Raw genomic sequence first — 19405 nt, forward strand, 5'->3', positions numbered from 1 at the left:
AAGTGAATTTGAGACAAACATAACCACACGAGACTTGCATTCTGCAGTGCATAGAGGTAGAAATGAGGAAAATTGTTATTAAATACACTAAACCAAATGTAAAAATTAAAATGTAAAATTAATGCTCACTTTAAGACTGAACCTTCCATAAGGATATCATACAAAAAAATTTAGAAGCGAGACCTGAATCATCTCCTGCCTTTGAAATTAACTTGGTGCTTGTGAAGGATGTTGAACTGACATGATTTGCATCCAAGTTCTCTACTTAGAAAACAATGAAGAAACCAGTAAGAAACAAACAAAACCAACACAATGAATCAAACAAAACATATATCCATGCTTCTTTGCCCATTTAAACCTTTTTTCATCTGCTTAAGTCTGCCTATAAGCTGTTGAGAAAAAATTATCCCTCTCAAAATAATGATTAAACGTATAAAGTTTTTATGAATAAGGAATATATTGCAGCTGACCTTGCATATTGCAGACAGCAAAAATGACTCTTCCCATATTGATCCAGAAATTCATTTCCGTCTGCTATGAATACTCTTGTTTTCAAGGTCTTGTGAGCATACTGCAACTTCTTATTTGAAAGCGTCAAGACTAAAAATAAATGCCAGCCCCTCCCCATGATGTCACTAGAGTCAGGCTCTACCACACCTCAATTTAGCCATCTAAAAATACCACAAATAGGCCCAGCTAGTTTTCTGAACTATTGCTGCAGTCCATAGAAAGACACACGCATTTCCAGGCAGGGTTTTTTCCTCTCTGAAACAGGTCTTCCAGGCAAACGGCTTGGAGGAGACACCCAGCTCTCAGAGAGGTGAGTGAACCTGTTCTCAGCTGTTCCTCCTCACTGACTTGTTATCTTATTTTAAGAGGTGTGAGAAGCCCCTGGATAGCAATAGGATCAGTAATTTCTTTCTACTGACAAGACATCTTACTAATTCTAGTCTCTCAGTGCTAATTAGTACAATAATGACTTCCTCGACTAGTCAGATCTTATTAGAGACATCAACTCTATTTCTGCATTTTTCCCTCCACTGACAAACATATGTCCACACTGGACAGCTTTTTAGCCCCCATTCAGAAACATACGTACTCCATTTTAAGTAAAGTACCTTATGGGTGTCTACCTCAGGCTTAAAGCTAGGTATGTGCTTAGCTGTGCTATTATTATGGTGCTGCTCATGAGCACAGGAGACTGGACTAGAGGATGTTCAAAGTAGACTGTAAAGTTGCAGTGATAACTATTTTCTGCCCCATAATTCTTTTTCCCTGTGGCTCTAGTGAAACACCATCTGCACAGGAGTCTGACTACTACAGCTGAATCCATCTGAAGTGACTTTTGTCACCAGAAAGAAGTGAAAATGAGAGGTGGTTAAACTAACACCGAAATTTAAAGGCAGTGCTCACGCAGTGTAACGGGTATGTGACAGCTACTGGTACTGGAGAACTGATCTGAACTGTAAAACACTCTCTTCACCCCAAACCCAAGGCATCTCTGAGCATTGGAAAAAACATAAATGGGGGAGGTTGTAAAGGCACCAAAGAGAACAAAGTATTAAAATACCAGTGAATTTAATCTCATAAGTAGCCTAGAAAATCCAAACCAATCTTCTCAATCCCAACACAAGTTGTTATGAAGTTTCATCGAGACTGGCAGCATTACAATAGCATACCCTTGCAGTACATCTGACTTGCATTGGAATCAGGAAATACCACATCAGTTACACTGAGACTTTTACCCTTTACCTTTGAAGAAAAGAACAATATAGCTTTGCGAAACAATAACATTTGATATTGGCTACATATTAAACAGCACCTTTTACTTCTGATGTTTTGCCAATTGTTATCAATCAGCTGATTTCTTTCAGGCTCAGAAAATTTTTTTAGTATCTTCTTCCTTTTTGGGATTGCAGGCCCTAATTAAAGAGCTCATTAGATGCTTGAAAATCTTAACTTCAAAACCACAAATGCACATAACAATAATTTTCACCAAGTCTCAGAGCAGCAATGTCCCTGATGGGACACCTTTTGCCTGACTACCTTCCCCCCAGAGCCCAACCAGGACAAGGAGCTGCTGCAAATGACTGTGATCACTTGCATGGACTACAGACCTCACATCCTGGGAACAGCCGTAGATGGAAAGTGACGGAAGACACCAGAAATCTGCTCTGCCCCCAAAACACTAAAGAAGGGAAAGCACAGCATGGCCGCACTGACACAAAGACGGAGCTGACGACAGAAGATGCAACATACTTCAGGTTACTGTTCTCGTGCTAAAAGCAGATCTGAGGCACCTACATGATACACAGCTTTAAATGCCCTCCAGTTAAAGGCTCAGATTTGATAATCAGGCCCAAGATATTTTTATTCAGTAGCTGTACAGCCTGCATCTCACTGACTACTGTTTGTCCCATGAAAAGCCAATGCTTGTTATTTATAGTTTTCTGGGTATAGCATCTGGAATCCCAAGACATTTATTAAGAGTATTTATGAAGTGTTCTTAGTGATAAAGCTTGGAGGGTTTTTTTTCCAGCCTAGTATGTCTTTTTAAGTTAAATCTAATAAAACAAGGCCTGACTCAAGAATCACTAATGAAAAAAAAAAAGTATAAACAAGTTGAAATAGAACAGGTCTCTAGGATTAGGAATTAGAGTGGCCCAAAAGAGCTTTTATGTTTATGACTTGGATCAAAGTATCATCAGGACAAAAAATATGACCTAATTTTAATGCAAGTGACCTCAGAATAACCAGGACTGTAAAGTATCATTTTTCTCCTTGTAGGATTCCAAACAAAAATTAGTTACTTTCCTCCTCAGAGAGGACATCTGGACAGTTTATCAATGAACAGGAATTTGTCTCACTGTGAAGAGTCTGTGATGTCTCCTCGCATGCACCAAGGGAAAGCTGGGCTTTCAGAGCATCTGCACACATCGGCAGTTTTTTTCCCCCGACCCAGCCCCTAGACAGAAGGTCTGAACATGAAATTTATGGTCTGGGTGATGTGCGCCATGAGCTCACACTTTACTAGACAAATTAGACGGGTTGCAATCCGTGCAGCTGTAAACGACGTCCTGCAGGGTTCCACCTGATCTTTTACAGCTTTTCATAAATCAGTACCTACTAGCTTCAGAAGAGAGTCATTAAAAAGAAATCATGGAAATTACATGTTTGCTCAGGGGAAGTGAAATAGAACATTTCCCTTTGTCTTTTCTTCTCTCCCCTCCTTTTTTTGGAACTTTCTTTACTTTGTTGCTTTGACCAGCTATGATATACCCCATCTTTTGACAGGCATGGAAAGACTTTCTATCCTGTTCATCCTGACTGTGTGTCTATCTACAGAGTTATATTTACTGACATGTGGTGCCTTGAAAAAAATCAGCAAGACTCAGGTTAGAGAGACAAATTTAACAGTGAGATGCCAGTTACAAAATGCCCTGTTGCTGAAAGCTTTCTCTGGCTGTGCCCATTACATTAACAGTTGGAATTAACCTTTGAGTCATTTGCAGTAGAGAGGAGAACTATAGTTTGTTATCATTAGCACAGCTTTTTGTCACAACACAGGGAAACTTTAGCTGCACCTTATAGTAATGACAAAGACCACAGAAAACGTCATTAGAACCCTTCCCAATACAGCATGAAAATCTCATCTCTGGTCAGCTGCTGCCTGGCGAGAAAGGGATACATTAACTTGTAAAATCCAGGAACCGAGACAAATAAAAGGAAAATGTCCTGCCACTTCTTCAGCATGAAGGGTGGGTGGTATTCTGCAAATACACAGAGGAGCTGTGCACACACAATCCTGGACTTTGTGTTGCAGGAGCTTCTCTCTTTCCATCCCTTCCTCCAAACAGCACAACCAACCTTTAGTTTTTAAATCTGGACTTCCCCTTCCACAGTCAGTTTCTTTTAAAGGGGAAAGCATTTAAAAAACATAAAGTCATTTCCTGTGGCAATTTTTAGGTAATTATAAGCTGATTTTGTGAAGTGAAATTGCCCCCTAGGAGGGAGCCAGGCCTAGTCTGAACACAAATCCTATGTGCTTTATGATTATGGCAAGCTGAAGCACAGAATTCAGGTCTAACAAGAAGTATATCTCCTATTTCAAGAGAAAAATAAACTGAAAAACAACAGCTGGCATAGAAAGGAAATTTTAGTTCTACCTTCTACAGCAAGCAGAATCATAAGGTTACATGTGTATCAACAGGAGACTAGTAAATAAATGACATGCCGAGAAGTAGAGTCATTGTGTTTACTTGATTATCCCTGGACCTTAAAGATAAGAATTTTTGGAGTTCCACCTCTTCATGCCCATTTTTAAGGTACTCTTAGCAAAATTTGCAACTTAGTCCCGAAAATACAATTCACTTCTTAGGGTGGCATATTTGCTTTTCTCAAGGGGCTTCATAGCACACTTGCACACTGTAAGAATAAGCAGGTTGTGACTACTCTCTTTGAAGTCAAAAGAGAGCTGGTGAAATGAAGAGGGGTAACAGAAATAGCCAAAGGGGAAAAGAATGCAGGTGAGGCTGATGGCCTGCTGCAAAATGACACAACTCTCTAAATGTCATCCTGGACTTCTTATTTTCTAGCTCCATGTTGCCTGTTGGCAAAAAAAACTTACCACAGCTTCCTCCAGGATAATGAGCAAATAAAATTTCAACTGCCCCATGGGTCAGTCCTCCAGTCTTCCCTCCTCCTTTAGCTGCCCCTCAGAACATGCTTTTCAAGGGGCTTATATCTTTTCAGCATCCTGGTGGGGAATGAATCATATGCCTGGGTGTATCAATGCTCCTCAATTTACTTTTTCCCACCACCAATCCACTGAAGGCAAAAAATACCAGCATGTTGCTGAAATGGTTTTCTTTTTCTTATAATATAGCTTAAGCTGTGCTTTTTAAACTGCAGAAGTAACGTCACGCGGCCATTTCCTGGGATTCGTAGCTGGCCCAGAGACAGACCCTTAATGGCAACAAGTCATTACTGTTAGGACAGTCAAGAGGGAGAGAAAAATGCCTCAGAGAGCTCTTAAAATGCTTTTCTGGCTCTTTGCATCTACCATTTGCTGTGTATGACTTGCCCTTACATCTCACATTTGGCTGTGCTGTAAATTTCTAGGCTTTTGCTATGGCATTCGCAGCATCACACAACGGCTCTATGCGGTTTCTTTTTCCAGCATTTCCAGCACAGAATTGCCATTAACGCTAACGAGGCCTTCACGTTGTAAACCCGGCACATCGAGCTGAACAGCAGAACAAAATCCCTCGGAATCACAGTAAACAGCAAACGCTCACGATCAGGCCACCCGCTGATCTGGCTGCATTACTATTTAAATTATACAGTACCCAACTAGGTCTGCTGTGAATTCTTGTCTGAGTTTCACTAGCAGAGTCAAATTAGAGGTGCGAAACTGCAAATAGATGTTTTACTGTCTCTGTTAACGGTGAGCCCCAGCAACTTTTAACTTGGAAGGAACAATGGCTGATTCGTGTCTGCCTCAGGCACGGTATTAATGACTGCTGGAAAAGTCAGGTGAAAATAGGGCTTCTCTGTCTCTAGCATGCTAACTAACTGAAGTCCCTAAAAACTGAAGTCCCTATCTCCTCAGTCTAACTCCTGGATTCCCCGCACAGCCCAAACTATGATTAGACACCAAGGAGTATAATTTAATGTAATCTTCCATTTTTCTTTGTGATTTGTAGTTAAGTTTTTCTCCCTTCCATAAATTCACTATTTTATGCTTAACAGACTTCAGTTAGTCGGCTAGCATTGTAGGCTTACATTACTTGAATTCTTTTAGAGCAAGCAGTCCATTTTAGGACATGGATTATATTGTTGCTGGGTTTTGAACGAGGGTAAAAATTCACATGTAGGCTTGCATTACGCAGTATTTGGCCAAACCAGGACCCTGCTGTTAATGGCTGGACAACCACAAAGCGTAAGCCCTCTCTGAAATGCTCCAAGTAAAACCCAAATCTCCTTCCTTCAGCCCTCTAGCCTGGAAGTTCCTAACAGGGAGAAGGAAACAACCAGGTCAGCAATATATGTCAAGCATCTGAAGCCTCCTGACCTGAATGGCAAAAAAAGGGGACTTTTCAACAAAATATTCAGCCAACACAAATAGTTATTTCATTGCAAATACTATTGTAAAAACAGGGCTTGAATTATGCTGCATAATGGAGCAGCCTGAATTTTTTATTTGACCTGTTCACTGCTCCTATTGAGTTTAATTTTCACAAATATCCTACCAAGCTAGCATACTAGGGAGTTTCCACTGAATCATCAGATTTTAAGTGGAAACAAACTTTGTGAGAAGCAAACTTCTAATTTTAAATTGCAAATGATGCCTCTGGACATTCGAGAGCAAATATTACGCTTGACACCAGTGAGAGCACCACAATGATGGACAACAAAGGACATGTTTAGCAGCGAACACTTGCAATCAACTGCTCACAAATAACAAGTCGTTCAAAAACTGCTCAAGGAAATTACTCCAGTGAATAATTCAAACAACACATCAAATTCAAGAAAATCAGGATTGGGTTGTAAACAACTTGCTAACGCATGAAAGAATGTATGAGGAATTATTCATATGCATTTTCGAACACTTTTGTATTTTCATCAGGAAGAGTAACTGACCCTGACACCCCTTAAATTTCCTGGATTATATTAAAAGAATTTCAGCTATGCTTTTTCTCAAAATAAGTGGCTTTCTTGTTTTTCTAGCCTTAGCTATAACAATAGCAGTAGAACTCGTATTTTAAATGGACAACTACTAGCGCATAAGAGAGATCTGAAACCAAATCTACATCCAACGCTGCCGTGCAATCCAGAAATAATGCTTTTTTTTTTTTTAAAATACAGTTACATAGTATCATGAATTACCAAAAAAAGATGTATTGTGGGGATTAAAGAAAAATCCACATAACTGTTCACAGATGAAATTTTTTGAAAATTTTTTTATTCCCACAGTCAGGCATGCTGCTTCCTCATCACAGAATTGGAGCTTGGAAATTAATGGAAGGTATGGAATTTGTATAATAGCATGGATTATATAGTCTCAGGCCTCTGAGTGGAGTTCCAAGGAGGCAACTACATATTTTGTGAACTTCAGTTCCAGAGCCTTCAATAAAATCTTAAGAGGTTTTATCCATTTACCTTAATTGTCATTCATAAACACAAAGAGTAAGTTCAAGCTGCATATTCATTGTTGTAAATCAAGAATAGCTTGACTGAGCTTGATGAGGTACCTCATTCTAGAAAAAAGAAATTTGGGGTTAAATTTTATTTAAGTTCTATGCACAGAAAAAGTGCATAGTTAACATGCTTGATCGTCTTCATTTTGAAATTAGCATAAAAATAATTTTAAATGTCTTTTTATATTGGTAAGCAGCATTATTTCTTCAAAAATCTGGTTTGGTTTCCTATTTTGAATCAGCTTTTCACTTTGTACATCTTTTCAGAAATTCTGCATTTTACAACACGTAACATTTATCATGTTACCTGGAGTGGACTAGTGGACTAAAATGAATACTTGACATTACAAAATAAAACTTTGCTTCAGAAGCTTCTGTACTTAAGAACACAGAATCAGATTTTTAATTCTTTGACAGTATCTTAAACCCAAGGACTGACTGGAAAGCAGTTTGGCTGGCTGGTGCAACAAGCAGTGCTTGGAGAGCAGAAAGAGTCATCTACAAAGTCCAAGGCAGCCAGCCTTGTGTCCTGTCTCTGTTTATGAAATCAAGTGGCTTCACTGAAGCTTACTGCCTTTGTTGAACATGGTCTGTCTTTTCCATGTATTTCATACTAAAAGTAGCTCCATGCCAGAAGAAACAGATGCTGAATCCTATTAATGACTGCTGGTTAGCCTGTAACACCTTCATCTTCAAAGATTTGGGGCAAACTCACTAATTAATCCTCCTGTGAGGAAGATAATTTAAATTTTCAGAGACACAGAGAAGTTAGCTAAACAAAATAATAATTTTAAAAGTCCCAATAAGGCAGCTGCCTTTGAAATGGATGAAGTTTTGACATTTTCCAGAATAAAATGAGGACCAACAGATTTTGCAAAACATTCGATAGCTGCATTTCCAAATTGAAAACTGTTTCACAAATGTGTTTGAAACCACACTACTGGCATCTTATTAAAAAGTGGATAAAAATCATTGGATAATTTTACAGAACTACCTGTAAGCAGTAAGATGAGATAATGACTTTCCATGTTAGAAGTTTGGGCTAGATATGAACTGAGAATAAAGATACTGAATGATACACATCCCATTAAAATCTCGTCTGAGATCCTCCTCTCAATTTGCAATGCAAAATAAATAGCATTTTCTATGAAGACCCAAAACTAACAAAATTGTCAGCTGTTAACTCTGAGCAACTCATAAAATAATGATCTTTTTTACAAGGAAGACGATATTTTCTGCATTCGATATATGAGACAAATTCTTGCAATTCTTGCACTTAGATATAGCTATTAATACAGCTAGAAACACACAAAAAAATGGTTACAGACCACTTACTAAAGTAATACCCTGAATTCTCAGGTGGCTTTCTCCCCTTGTTTGCAATGTAATTCTTTCCTTCTCTCCTAAATATATGCTTGCACTATAAAGAAACAACAGCAGCAATACTTGACACTGACTTTCACTTTACCAAAAGGTTATATAGAAACAAAAGCAAATACAGAGCAGGTTGGTTTTTTTTGTGTGGATTCCTTGTCAGTTTTGAAATCAGTCACAGACCTGGCAGAAATTCAGAACTTCTAAAACTTATGTGTTGGAATTAGAAACATTTTTCCATTTTTTTCAAATGCTTTTTCTTGGCAGAGGCTGTGGATTAACTCGGCTATTCCTGTTTTACAGCAGGTTCATGAAGACTAAGTGTCTTTAGTCATACCTATGTCACAGATGTGAATATACACAGCAACTACATGAAAACTTCCATAAGACTTGGCTTGCCTGAATCCCATATCACAAACCCTTATACCTCAAGGTCACACTATCCTCCAACAGCTTAATTCACTTCAGGACACAGAAATGCTTTAAATATATTTCTACTCTATCTAATCTATATCTTTCTAACACTATGTTTTAAATATATATTTTTAAATGGCTGTGTAAGAGTAACATTCATATACATAAAATGATAATATATACTGTAACTCTAGAGAACCATCATTATATGTATATATATATAAAAGATCAGAATCAGAAATACAAATACAAAAAAAAAAATCAGAAATATAAATAAGTGAGAGAAAAAAATAAACAGGTAAAGAAAATGAAAGGTTATGAGTCCAATTAAGTTTTTTAGTGTATACAAAGTATTTCCAGTTGCGTGACTCTTGGGTTACATTTTTTTCCCACGCAAACGAAAAAACAGCTAATAAGCCCTTTCAGACCACAGCCTCACCAACTGGCTAGCAGGTGGGTGAAGTGATTCTGTCTCTCCCACTCAAGTTGAGAAAACTTTCCATCTGCTTTGTATCTTCACAAATGTGAAGTAATACACAGTGGACTAAAAAATAATAAGCTCAAGAAGAAAAATAATGAACTTGATCAAAACTGGAAGAACTATGAACTCACTTCCACCCTAAAGATATCCAAACAACCTAAGGACTCTGTTATAAAAATGAATATCATGCTCAGAAAACAGGAAAGAACAGCAAGACATAAATCAAATAAAAATATCATGAGGTTGTGCTTTAGAAAACTGCGTGACTTGTACAACTTTTAGTGTACTGAGTTCTGTTCCTACAGCCCTTTACAGAGCTAGGTAACTCCAGGCAGCCTAAAGGACACAAAACACCCATGTGCCCATAACCAGTGCAGGTCTTGTTAGCAAGAGCTCAAGGAGGCCACCTGATGAAAAAGTGAATTTTGACAGGTAAGAAGGAAATCAGCCGTACTATGTACCTTACAAGGAATAGGAAAAGAATTTTCATGTGAATTCGAGATGAAACACAACACCAGGAAAGGTATTATGAAACGTTTGCTGTGCTGAGGTTACAAAAACCTTTTGTCAATGTAAGGTTCACAAGCACGTAGAACAGTCTGTGAAGAAATGATCAATAAGGATAAAAACATCCCCTTGGGTATCAAGAAATTACTAGATGCCATGGAGTGGCCAGCCAGAAGGGATAGAAAACTGAAAAAGAAATGGAGAATTGAAGGCTTTGACTCCTCTCCTGTTTTCCTATGAGGTATTAGCGTAAAACGTGCCTGGGCTATGGCCTGGAATCAGATGTATAGTCAAGCACATCCTTCAGCTGAAGTCAAACAGTAATGTACCAGAGGACAGGGATATTGTATGCACCTCCAGCAATGTGCTTTTAAATAGGATACAACAGCGCTGTGACTATTTTAAACAAACATCAGCCCTAAAATCTGTAAGAAGAGATAGGCTTTGCATCTGCAACAGACATCGGCAGGTTAAACATTTTTCCTGACGAAGTATATTCTGAACACCTATGAGCATATGGTGGGCATAAAGTTTTAGCATTTTTACAGTAGCATCACAGACATGGGTAAGAGAGAGCTGGGACCTCTATAATTTAGATTAATTGCTTATTACGGATGTGAGGAGAGATGCTGCAGGAGTACTACAGCCTCAAGTAACAACTGAAAGCAGCCATTTGAGCTGATGTAATCCCCCGAGCCCTCAGGGATCAGTCGCAGAGTGCTTTACCTCTGCAGGGATGCCTGTCCCTCTCCGGCTGCTGACAGTACAAGGGTACTGGCAGGGATCTGAGTGCACGTCTCCTTGAGGAGCTGCCCTGACTCACCGCCCTTTCGTATCAGTTACATATTTCTGCACGTAAGGCTACAGCAAGACCCAAACCCATTTTAAGTCTGCCTTCTCTTTTTTTCTCTGTCAGTCTGTCAGAAAGTGATGCTGGACCTCCAGCACTCAGTCCCTGGCCCGCAGCACCACTGGCTGCAGAAGGAGCACACGTTACCTGCCAGCAGTGCCGCTCTGCAGGGCGTGAAGCAGGTGGGGAGCTGGCTGCAGCTTTTCAGCTAGGTCTGAGGTTTGAAATTAGTCAGTTTTGGCAATGGTTACATGGGGGTGATCATGGATTACCAAATCTGGCAGTCCTATGCAGTCCTATCCCTACAAAATAATAATTTGCACCAATCAGTTGCCAAATAGGGGTGCAAGATGTTTAGAAGAAATGTGCTTGACTGAGAAGGTAGTGTTTAAACAGTTGGGTTTTTTTCCAAAAACTTTGGGGGTTTTTTTTGTTTTCTGTTACCTGGCAGGTAACAGAAATAATTGCTTTTGTAAGTGTGTTGGTTTACTCTGTGTTAAATGCTCACCAATTAAATTATTGAAACATAATTACTATGCAAGCAGTCTTCTCTCATTATCTATTTTTAGAAACAAAGCCCATTAGTATGGCTGCCTTCCTCCTCCCATCTCTGCTTTCTTTTTCACATCTCTGGAGTGGCAGTAGGAGGTAATTAGAATGGCCAGCCTCTAGCTCAGGATGCAACACAATGCCACGGGCCAGCAAAAAGGAGGCAAGGTCCATGTCACCTGCACAGCAGGCTGCAGTATCAATGTGGTTCTTCTGACTGCCTTAGCTCCATTTCCCTTCTGTGCCTTCCCGTTTGATTGCTATGGTGAGAAGTGTGCCATGTTACAAGTAAAGGGCTGAAAGAAAAGTTTTGCTGTGTTCCTTTTTGAAGCTTGCCTTGTGTCAGACTCTGATCTCTTGCCCACCGAAACACCCTCCAAGACCTGGGTCTGAAGAAGCAGAGGAGCAGTGTGCATTTCTCCCTGACTCTGCCTGCTTTGTGGACAGAGGATTTTGCATTAGCATTCATGCTAAAAGTAATTTTACATCTTTTACGTCACTGCAGTAAGAGTATAATATTTTGTGCATTATATAAACCAATTCACTTAAACTCTACTTAACCAAAGCTCTTCTTTCACCACATCCTCATTATGTCCTTAGGTGTCAATACACTCTTCAGTTACCCTCTCTCAATGAGATGACTCTTAACTCATCATAGTGATGTTCCAGAGCACGTTGAATAACCGGGATTATAAATGACTGTTTTTAATGCAATTAGGAATATTGCACAGGTTGAAAATTAATTCCTAGTTAAGGCATTGATCTAACAAGGAATGCAAGTGCATTTCAGTTTGTGATTCCTACTGAAACCAAAAAGATTATTCATATGATTAAAGTTAAGGTGACTTGTCAGAGTAGAGCATAAGAGTGTAAGATATGTGTTTGAACCCAATGAAGGAAGATACTTAGGAACATGGCTGTAACCTATGAAACACTAAGTGCTTAAAATACCACCTAAGGTCAGAAGGAAAAGGAAGATCACATGATGGCCAACTCTCCCGTCTGTGTTTTTCTCACAAACCTCTGCTCAATCTTACAATGGGTTTCACAACCCTAGCATAACAGCTTTTCACAATTTGAATAAATAATAGCAAATAATTAATAAAAATAACAGTAATAATAATAATAACAACAACAACAACAATAATAAAATCCTTCTCCCAAAGGGATAGTTAGGAAGATTTCTCTAGCTTTCAAGATTACAAAGAGCTGCAGTTGAACGTTTAAGAAGTGGGTGAATGAAAGTAAACAAATTCTAATTACGGAAGATGAAGAAATCAAAGACATTTATTTATATGCAATGTAAGATCTAATATGTCACCTTGCCGCCGCATTGGTGATTATTTTCAGACTGCTGGGATTACGGATCAGTTTATCCAGGATGCTGACAATCTGCTCAAACTTGGGTCTGTTGTTTCTGTCTTTCTGCCAACAGTCCAGCATCAGCTGATACAAGGCAGCTGGGCAGTCCATAGGAGGTGGCAAGCGGTACCCTTCATCAACAGCCTTAATCACCTGCACAAGGATAAAAGTTTTTGAAAACTTAAAGGCACTTAACTTGTTTTTATCAGTTCTGTGAACCACATTAACATGGACATTCTGTGTTTAAACAAATGTGTTTATTCACTAATTGTCTTGTCATGCAATGCCGCTGGTTTATCTGCAAAGTAAACCAGGCAGTAAATTAGGCATACATAAAGGGGAGTTAAGATACAGTATATGACTTTGACGAAGGTGAGAGTCTAGAAAGGATCTCCAAAACTCACACTTGATTAAACTAAATCCATAAACAATAGCTACAGTTAGTAAGGTGCTTGCTTAACTATGCCAAACTTCAAAAGGTCTTGAATATCTCTTGTCTGATCACCCTTAGCAACACATGCTTTCCACACTCTCTAGTGGACACTGCACTGGGCAGAAAACCAACCCACCCTCTCACAGGATATCCTGAACTGATAGAAAGAAGGTCTTGTGGATGATCTCACAGGGCCAGAAAATATTTTTAAAACTTAGCACAAGGATAACGGTACATTTCCTGCTGGGCAGTGCAGGCCCAATTCTTTTATCATTTGTCTAGATTGACAAAATTTGTCTAGATTGTCTATCATTTTTCTAGATTGACCAAAAAAAATGCCTAGAATTTACACTCTTATGAAGTTTTTTAATACAACACTTTCACTAGAGTAGAATACCTCTTGATCAGTCCTACAGCATCTATTGCACCATGAATAAAACCCCAATGTATTCTAAGGAGAAAATTATAAAGCCATATTCTGTTAATCTTTTTTTTTTTTTTTATGTGGATCAGTTAATTCAAAAGCAGGACAAACTACTCCGAATCAGAACAGGAAGAGGAAAACAGTCCATGGTTTAAGCAGCCATGAAGCAGAGGCACATAAATAGGTTAACCCTTCTGTTTCTGATTTTAATATGTTGTTATTAAAGGCATTCTACTAGTATATCAGCCTACGTAATGATTCATTAATCTCCACAAACAATAGAAAAAATGTTCATGACTAATTAAAAGAAATATATAGTTTTTTGCAGAGACTTGTGATCCAGAGGTACTTATTTAAAAGAAGTTTTCTTCTCTTTTTCCTTGTTTAACATAAAGTAGTATAGAAAATGTCTGACTACAACTATGTTACTGACTTTTTAATTTAGTGCTAGTAATGATTTATACCAACCCCTTGGAAAATCCATTTGTGTTACTGACTGTACCTAAGAAAATTTGGTTCATAAGTAACTCATGTGGAATAAATCTAGGATTAATAAGACAACAGAAAAAGAACAAAAACAGATATAATAAAAATCTTATTTGGGGAAATGTTATGCTGCTTAGAAAAATACTGGGAGAGATCCATTAATCATTTGGATTGCAGGCTTGGATAGTTTACTAATGTTGCAAAGAAGCCTGTATTGGAAGTCTTCTAATCAGATCACTCTACTTCTCTATTTTACCCGTTGATTACTTCCAGAAGTATTTTGGTTTCTTTAAACTCTTGGTAGAAATGCTTTGCTTCTCTTTTTCACAAGCGCCAAGAACATTTTATTCTGTGCATTTGACATTTACAGAAAACTTCTACAGAATATTATACAAGTGGAACCAAAGGGGATCATCGGAAATTTGGGAGGGTTTTCTAACAATAAGCTAAGGAATGTAAAAGGCAATGACCTCATTGCAGTGGAATTGTTTGAATCATCCTACAGAAAACCACCAGCATGATAAAATTCTCTAATATGTTCCTTCAGAGGTCCAAAATACCCTGCTATAAAGTTGTCGGCTTTTTTTTAAGTTCATTAGAACTTTTACTTGACCAGGGAGATTTTGAGATTTTCATTTCTACATCTTATACAATGTCAACATCAAAAACTCAGAGCCACCTGGTTTCATTATGCTTCGCTTCCTTTCACAGCTTGATCCTTTATTTGAGAACGTAACTCAGATAACAATATACTCACATCCTGGTTGGACATCTCCCAGTATGGTCTCTCTCCATAAGACATCACCTCCCAGAGAACAATCCCATAGCTCCATGCGTCACTGGCTGATGTGAACTTCCGATACGCAATGGCTTCTGGTGATGTCCATCGGATAGGAATCTTGCCCCCCTAGGAGTGAAACAAAATAAACCAGTCCATTTGACTGTAATACAATGAATATCATTTTGCATGATTGATTATTTTATGTCTGAGATTCTCAATTATCATTCTATTGGTGTAAAACCCAGCGTAAGCTGGAAAATGCTATTACCATTTGTCATGAAAGCATCTTGTACACTATAGAGAGTAAAACACATTATAATGCAAAATCTACTGTAAGCATGTACATATATATATACATATATGCACACATACATATTTATGTGTAGCATAATATGCACAGATAATAATAAATGGTAAGTTAAGTATGGTTGATTTTCAGTTATAAAATGTTTGGAAACTCATAGGACAGTCATACAGCATTAAGGATGAAAAAGGTAGTATGAGGTCCTTGTTTGTATCCTAGATCCCTTTGCACAGCACGGGAGGGCTGGATGTGGCTATTTGTCAGGCATTTCAAGTGAAGTCCCTGTTTGTGTGGAACCTGCATGGTTTTACCATGTTTTCATCCCGTGTTTTCCAGGACATTCAATGAAAATGAAGGGCCATGATGTTGGTCTCTTTCACTAATGCCAACCCTCCAGTTGCACAGGGCAGTGAGTGGGACCATATGGACAAATTTCCCATCCCAAAGCTGTCAGAAAGACAGATTCAGATGGGGTCATCTGTGCAGAGGGGAGAGTGCAAAAATGTCATCTGGGGAAGTGGTCTTAAACATTTTTTACAGTCACAAGAGAAGCAAGCCACCAATAAATGATGTAAACTTGAAAAGGATTAAAGCTACCATTACAATTAATATTGCAGTTAGGGGAACATCCCTCTCTGATTACAGCCACCAGTTGGTGCCATAGGTCAAATGAGTAAAATGCACACAAGCAGCGTCAGGCTGAGTTTCTGCAAGATGAGAATTAGAGGAAAGAGACAATTTCCAATGATTCCAGCTTTGGCACAGGTTTTTAAGACTGATTTGCAAGTCACACATGAGAAAACAAAGTTCTAAAAGATAGCAGTGCAAAACTTGTTAGTTAAGGTAATTTTGGAGTGAATATATTTGAATACAGAAAACTGTGAGAGTTTGAAGTTGTTTCCAATTCCAGGGATGCACAACACGTACAGGGATATATTCTGAAGATTTCACACTAGACTAGCTATTTGAGGTACCTCTGCAACACCCATTATACTACAGTTATACATCTATCCTCACAATAACCTGCGTGGGAAGGGTTTGGTCTTATTTCCACTGAATAACCAGCAAGAAATAAAATGTAAAGATATTAATGCTCTGCCTACACTTCCATAAAGTGTACCTGCACTGAGGGTAGCCATATGCTCAGCAGCTTTAGATTAACTAGCTTGGATAACAATAGAAATGTGGACATTAGTGTTAATTGGAAACCTAAATACAGCCTAAATACACTGGAGCCTAAGCATCTGCAGTTTCATGGCAAATATTGCACAAATGAGATTAAACATAAGCAACACAGGCAGGCCTGCCTCAGGCTACAATTTAGACCTCTAAAATGTCACTAGATTTGTCTTAGAGGCTTGGCAAAGGTCAGAGAGGGAATCTATCTTGGTATACAAATTTTACAGATCCCATCCTATTTAGCAGACTCCCTACCTTAAGCAAAAGACAAACCTCCACTTCACACACAACCCTTAAAATAAGGTAAACACTGAATTTTGACAATACTTGTGGACCAACAAATAGAAATAAATAGCAGTATTTGAAACCACTGTTTCATCACAGAAGCCAGACTGGAGAGCCTGATGTCTCTCTCTTCAAAATCTATAAGATGATGTTCTTTAGTCTCAAAAAGTACATCATATTTTCTATTCATTAGAAGTTTATTCGCAGTTCCCAGTGCTGCTCTGTAACAGTACCGAGAACACAAAAGTGATTTTTTTTTTCCTCATACTCTATTGATAAGCAATATTATACCCCCTTTACAAATGTCTAGGGTCCCTCAAGGAGTCCAAGACACAGTCAAGAAATGAGGAAAGCTCTCCTGTGTCCCAGTGTTTTCACAACAAATCCACTTACGCTTTTAGATGTGGGGACGATAAAGAAACCAATCCCACCTTTCCAATGTTTTTTCTACGCATACTAGTAGAGTGAACTTTGATTTCCAATAAAGAACGTCAATGCTGGGGGAAAGCCATATCCTAAATTTACACAAACAAAACCCCACCACGGTGAAGAGAAAGAGCTTCCTAATCAAACGTCTCCCGCTCGTCCCACAGGCTCAGAAGTTGCCTGTAAAACGGCGCGGACTCGCAGCGCAGCGGCCAGGCCCGGGTGCCTGACTGCTGCCCGCCAGCACAGAGGAGCGGCCTGGGGGGGCCTGGCCTGGGGGGGCCCGGGCTGGGGACGCCAGCCCTCCCAGCACAGACCTGCCGCCCACCTCAACTGCCAGGACGGAACCGCCTCCGCGCCACCCGAGATGTGAACCGCGGAGGACTTCTACAGATCAAACCCAACCCTGTGGCCCGCGCCTGGAAATGAAGGTGCAGCTTGTGGGGCGGCTGCAGCCCCGGCCTGAGGGGCCGCCTGCCCGCCCCATGGCGGGTGGGGGCTTCCGAGCTCCGTCCCCCTGCCAGCGCTCCCACAGGTCAGCGTGTCCAGTAAGGGACCAAGCCAGACCAACACTGGTGTTCCGTTCGAGATGAAACGTTTCCAATTCCTGGCCAGGAGGAGACGTAAAAGAGGGAACTGTCGATCCTCGCGGCGCCTGATAGCTTCTTGTAGATCCTGGTTGCTTCCTGCGTAGCACTGCCAGCCCGGGCAAGGCCCAAACCTCCCCTCACCTCTGCTGAGCCCTCCCCTTGTGCCCGGAGGCCTCGGCACTGCTGGGAAAGAGATCTCCTGTGCCTTCCGATCCGAAAGAGATCTCTGAGGCGTTGTCAGTGGGCTCGTGGAAACCTAGCCAGGCCCGGCCTCATTCTCCAGCAATCGCTATGGCTACTTTTTGAATAGAGGGATGGTGGAACGTACACCTGCGACATGCCACATCGGAAAGCCCTCAAGGCAGGGAGTAGTTATGTTGTTCTTCTCGCATCAGTGTAGTGGCTGGTTCTGTGAAACACAGAAGTATCATTTTGGAGTTTTCAGAATATTACTCTAAAAAAATCGGGATTTCCATGGGTGGCGTCAGGCGCATTTTCTAAATTTCATGTTAAGATACGAAAATGGAGCTCTTCTTGCAGAACCCTAGAGAAATAATTGCCAGATGTCACATGGAGAAATGTGCTCGTGGCTAGAACATGAGCACTTTAGGCAAGGGCAGGAAATATCGTATTTGATAGAAGGTCTTTACCTTTATAATCTTATGGAAAAAGTCAGTTATACAATTGGAGAAACACATTTACACAAAATGACATTAATTAGTCTCTTAACATTTGGGAACTGCTTTATCGCAGGGTAAGGATGATTATAAACTCAATAAAACAAAGTTCTTCTGGCTTTGTTTTAGTGAAAAATGAAGGTACATCAACCCTAGATTCTATTATAAGGAAACAAATTTCTTTGCTAAGTCTCAGCTGTAACTCTATACAAGCTTACAGATACATGTAGCATTACCATAAATGAGTGTAAAATAAGGAGAGCATTAAAATGTAGCTAAAAAAGAAATCAACTGCCACTGAATAGAGTGTAAACCCACAATTTTGCTATTCTGCTTCCTAATTTGTCATAAAAATGTCAATCTTTTCTTTGTATTTAAAAGGGGACTTTGTTGTCTTGTTTTTTGAATAATTTAAGAGCAAGAACAGCAAAAAACCAAAGTTCTGGTAAATATTTTTTAGACAAATAAGCATTTTAGCACAAAAACAATTTCCCCCAAAGGATTATGCAACATTCACATTTTAGCAGATGTCCAAATATCAATATATACAGAAAATCTGAGAAGTCATTTCAAACTAAATGCATGGTTTTCTATTGCTATTAGCTTTGAAAATTATAAGGCTTGCTGTAATTCAAAAAGTCTACTTTGAAATTCCATGATCATTCAGCATTAGAAAATCCCTTTTCACTTCTCTCCACCATTTTTGAGAAATACAGATCTCATCGGAACACATATCACATATCTGCTTTGCCAGAAATCAGGATATTCTTTGCAATATCTTTTGCCAGGAACAAAAGATATCTTACATAATTTACTTTTGCATAAATTAAAACAAACACTTGCTCCTAGACCACAGAGCTGGAGCTGGAAAAACTAAGCTCCCATGCTTGTTTCTTTACTCGTCTCTTGTTTTTTACCCCCTTTCCCCAGTCTCTTGATATTTAAAAAGTGTATCATGATACCTGCTCTGTAAACTGCTGTGATGAAAGTGCTAAGAAATCCTACCTGTTGGGTTTTTTTTAATTATGTACTGTATGTCCATTAGGCTTTCATGCAATTTAATCTTCTTTATATGCTATCTCTG

The 19405-nt window shown here is 39.3% G+C and overlaps 1 protein-coding gene across 4 annotated transcripts in view; it reads right to left on the reverse strand.

Moving 5' to 3' along the window:
* The window catches only part of EPHA3 (EPH receptor A3), a 338330-nt gene that overhangs the window by 110297 nt on the left and 208628 nt on the right, over positions 1 to 19405 (reverse strand). For all 4 annotated transcript variants that reach the window (XM_075034067.1, XM_075034068.1, XM_075034070.1 and 1 more), the window contains exons 14-15: positions 14837 to 14986; positions 12696 to 12889 (exon numbers count right to left, since the gene is read on the reverse strand). In XM_075034067.1, coding sequence (XP_074890168.1) covers positions 12696 to 12889; positions 14837 to 14986 — 344 coding nt within the window. The remainder of the gene's footprint in view (positions 1 to 12695; positions 12890 to 14836; positions 14987 to 19405) is intronic.

This window comes from Buteo buteo, chromosome 8, assembly GCF_964188355.1.
Source record: "Buteo buteo chromosome 8, bButBut1.hap1.1, whole genome shotgun sequence".
Lineage (NCBI taxonomy): Eukaryota > Metazoa > Chordata > Aves > Accipitriformes > Accipitridae > Buteo > Buteo buteo.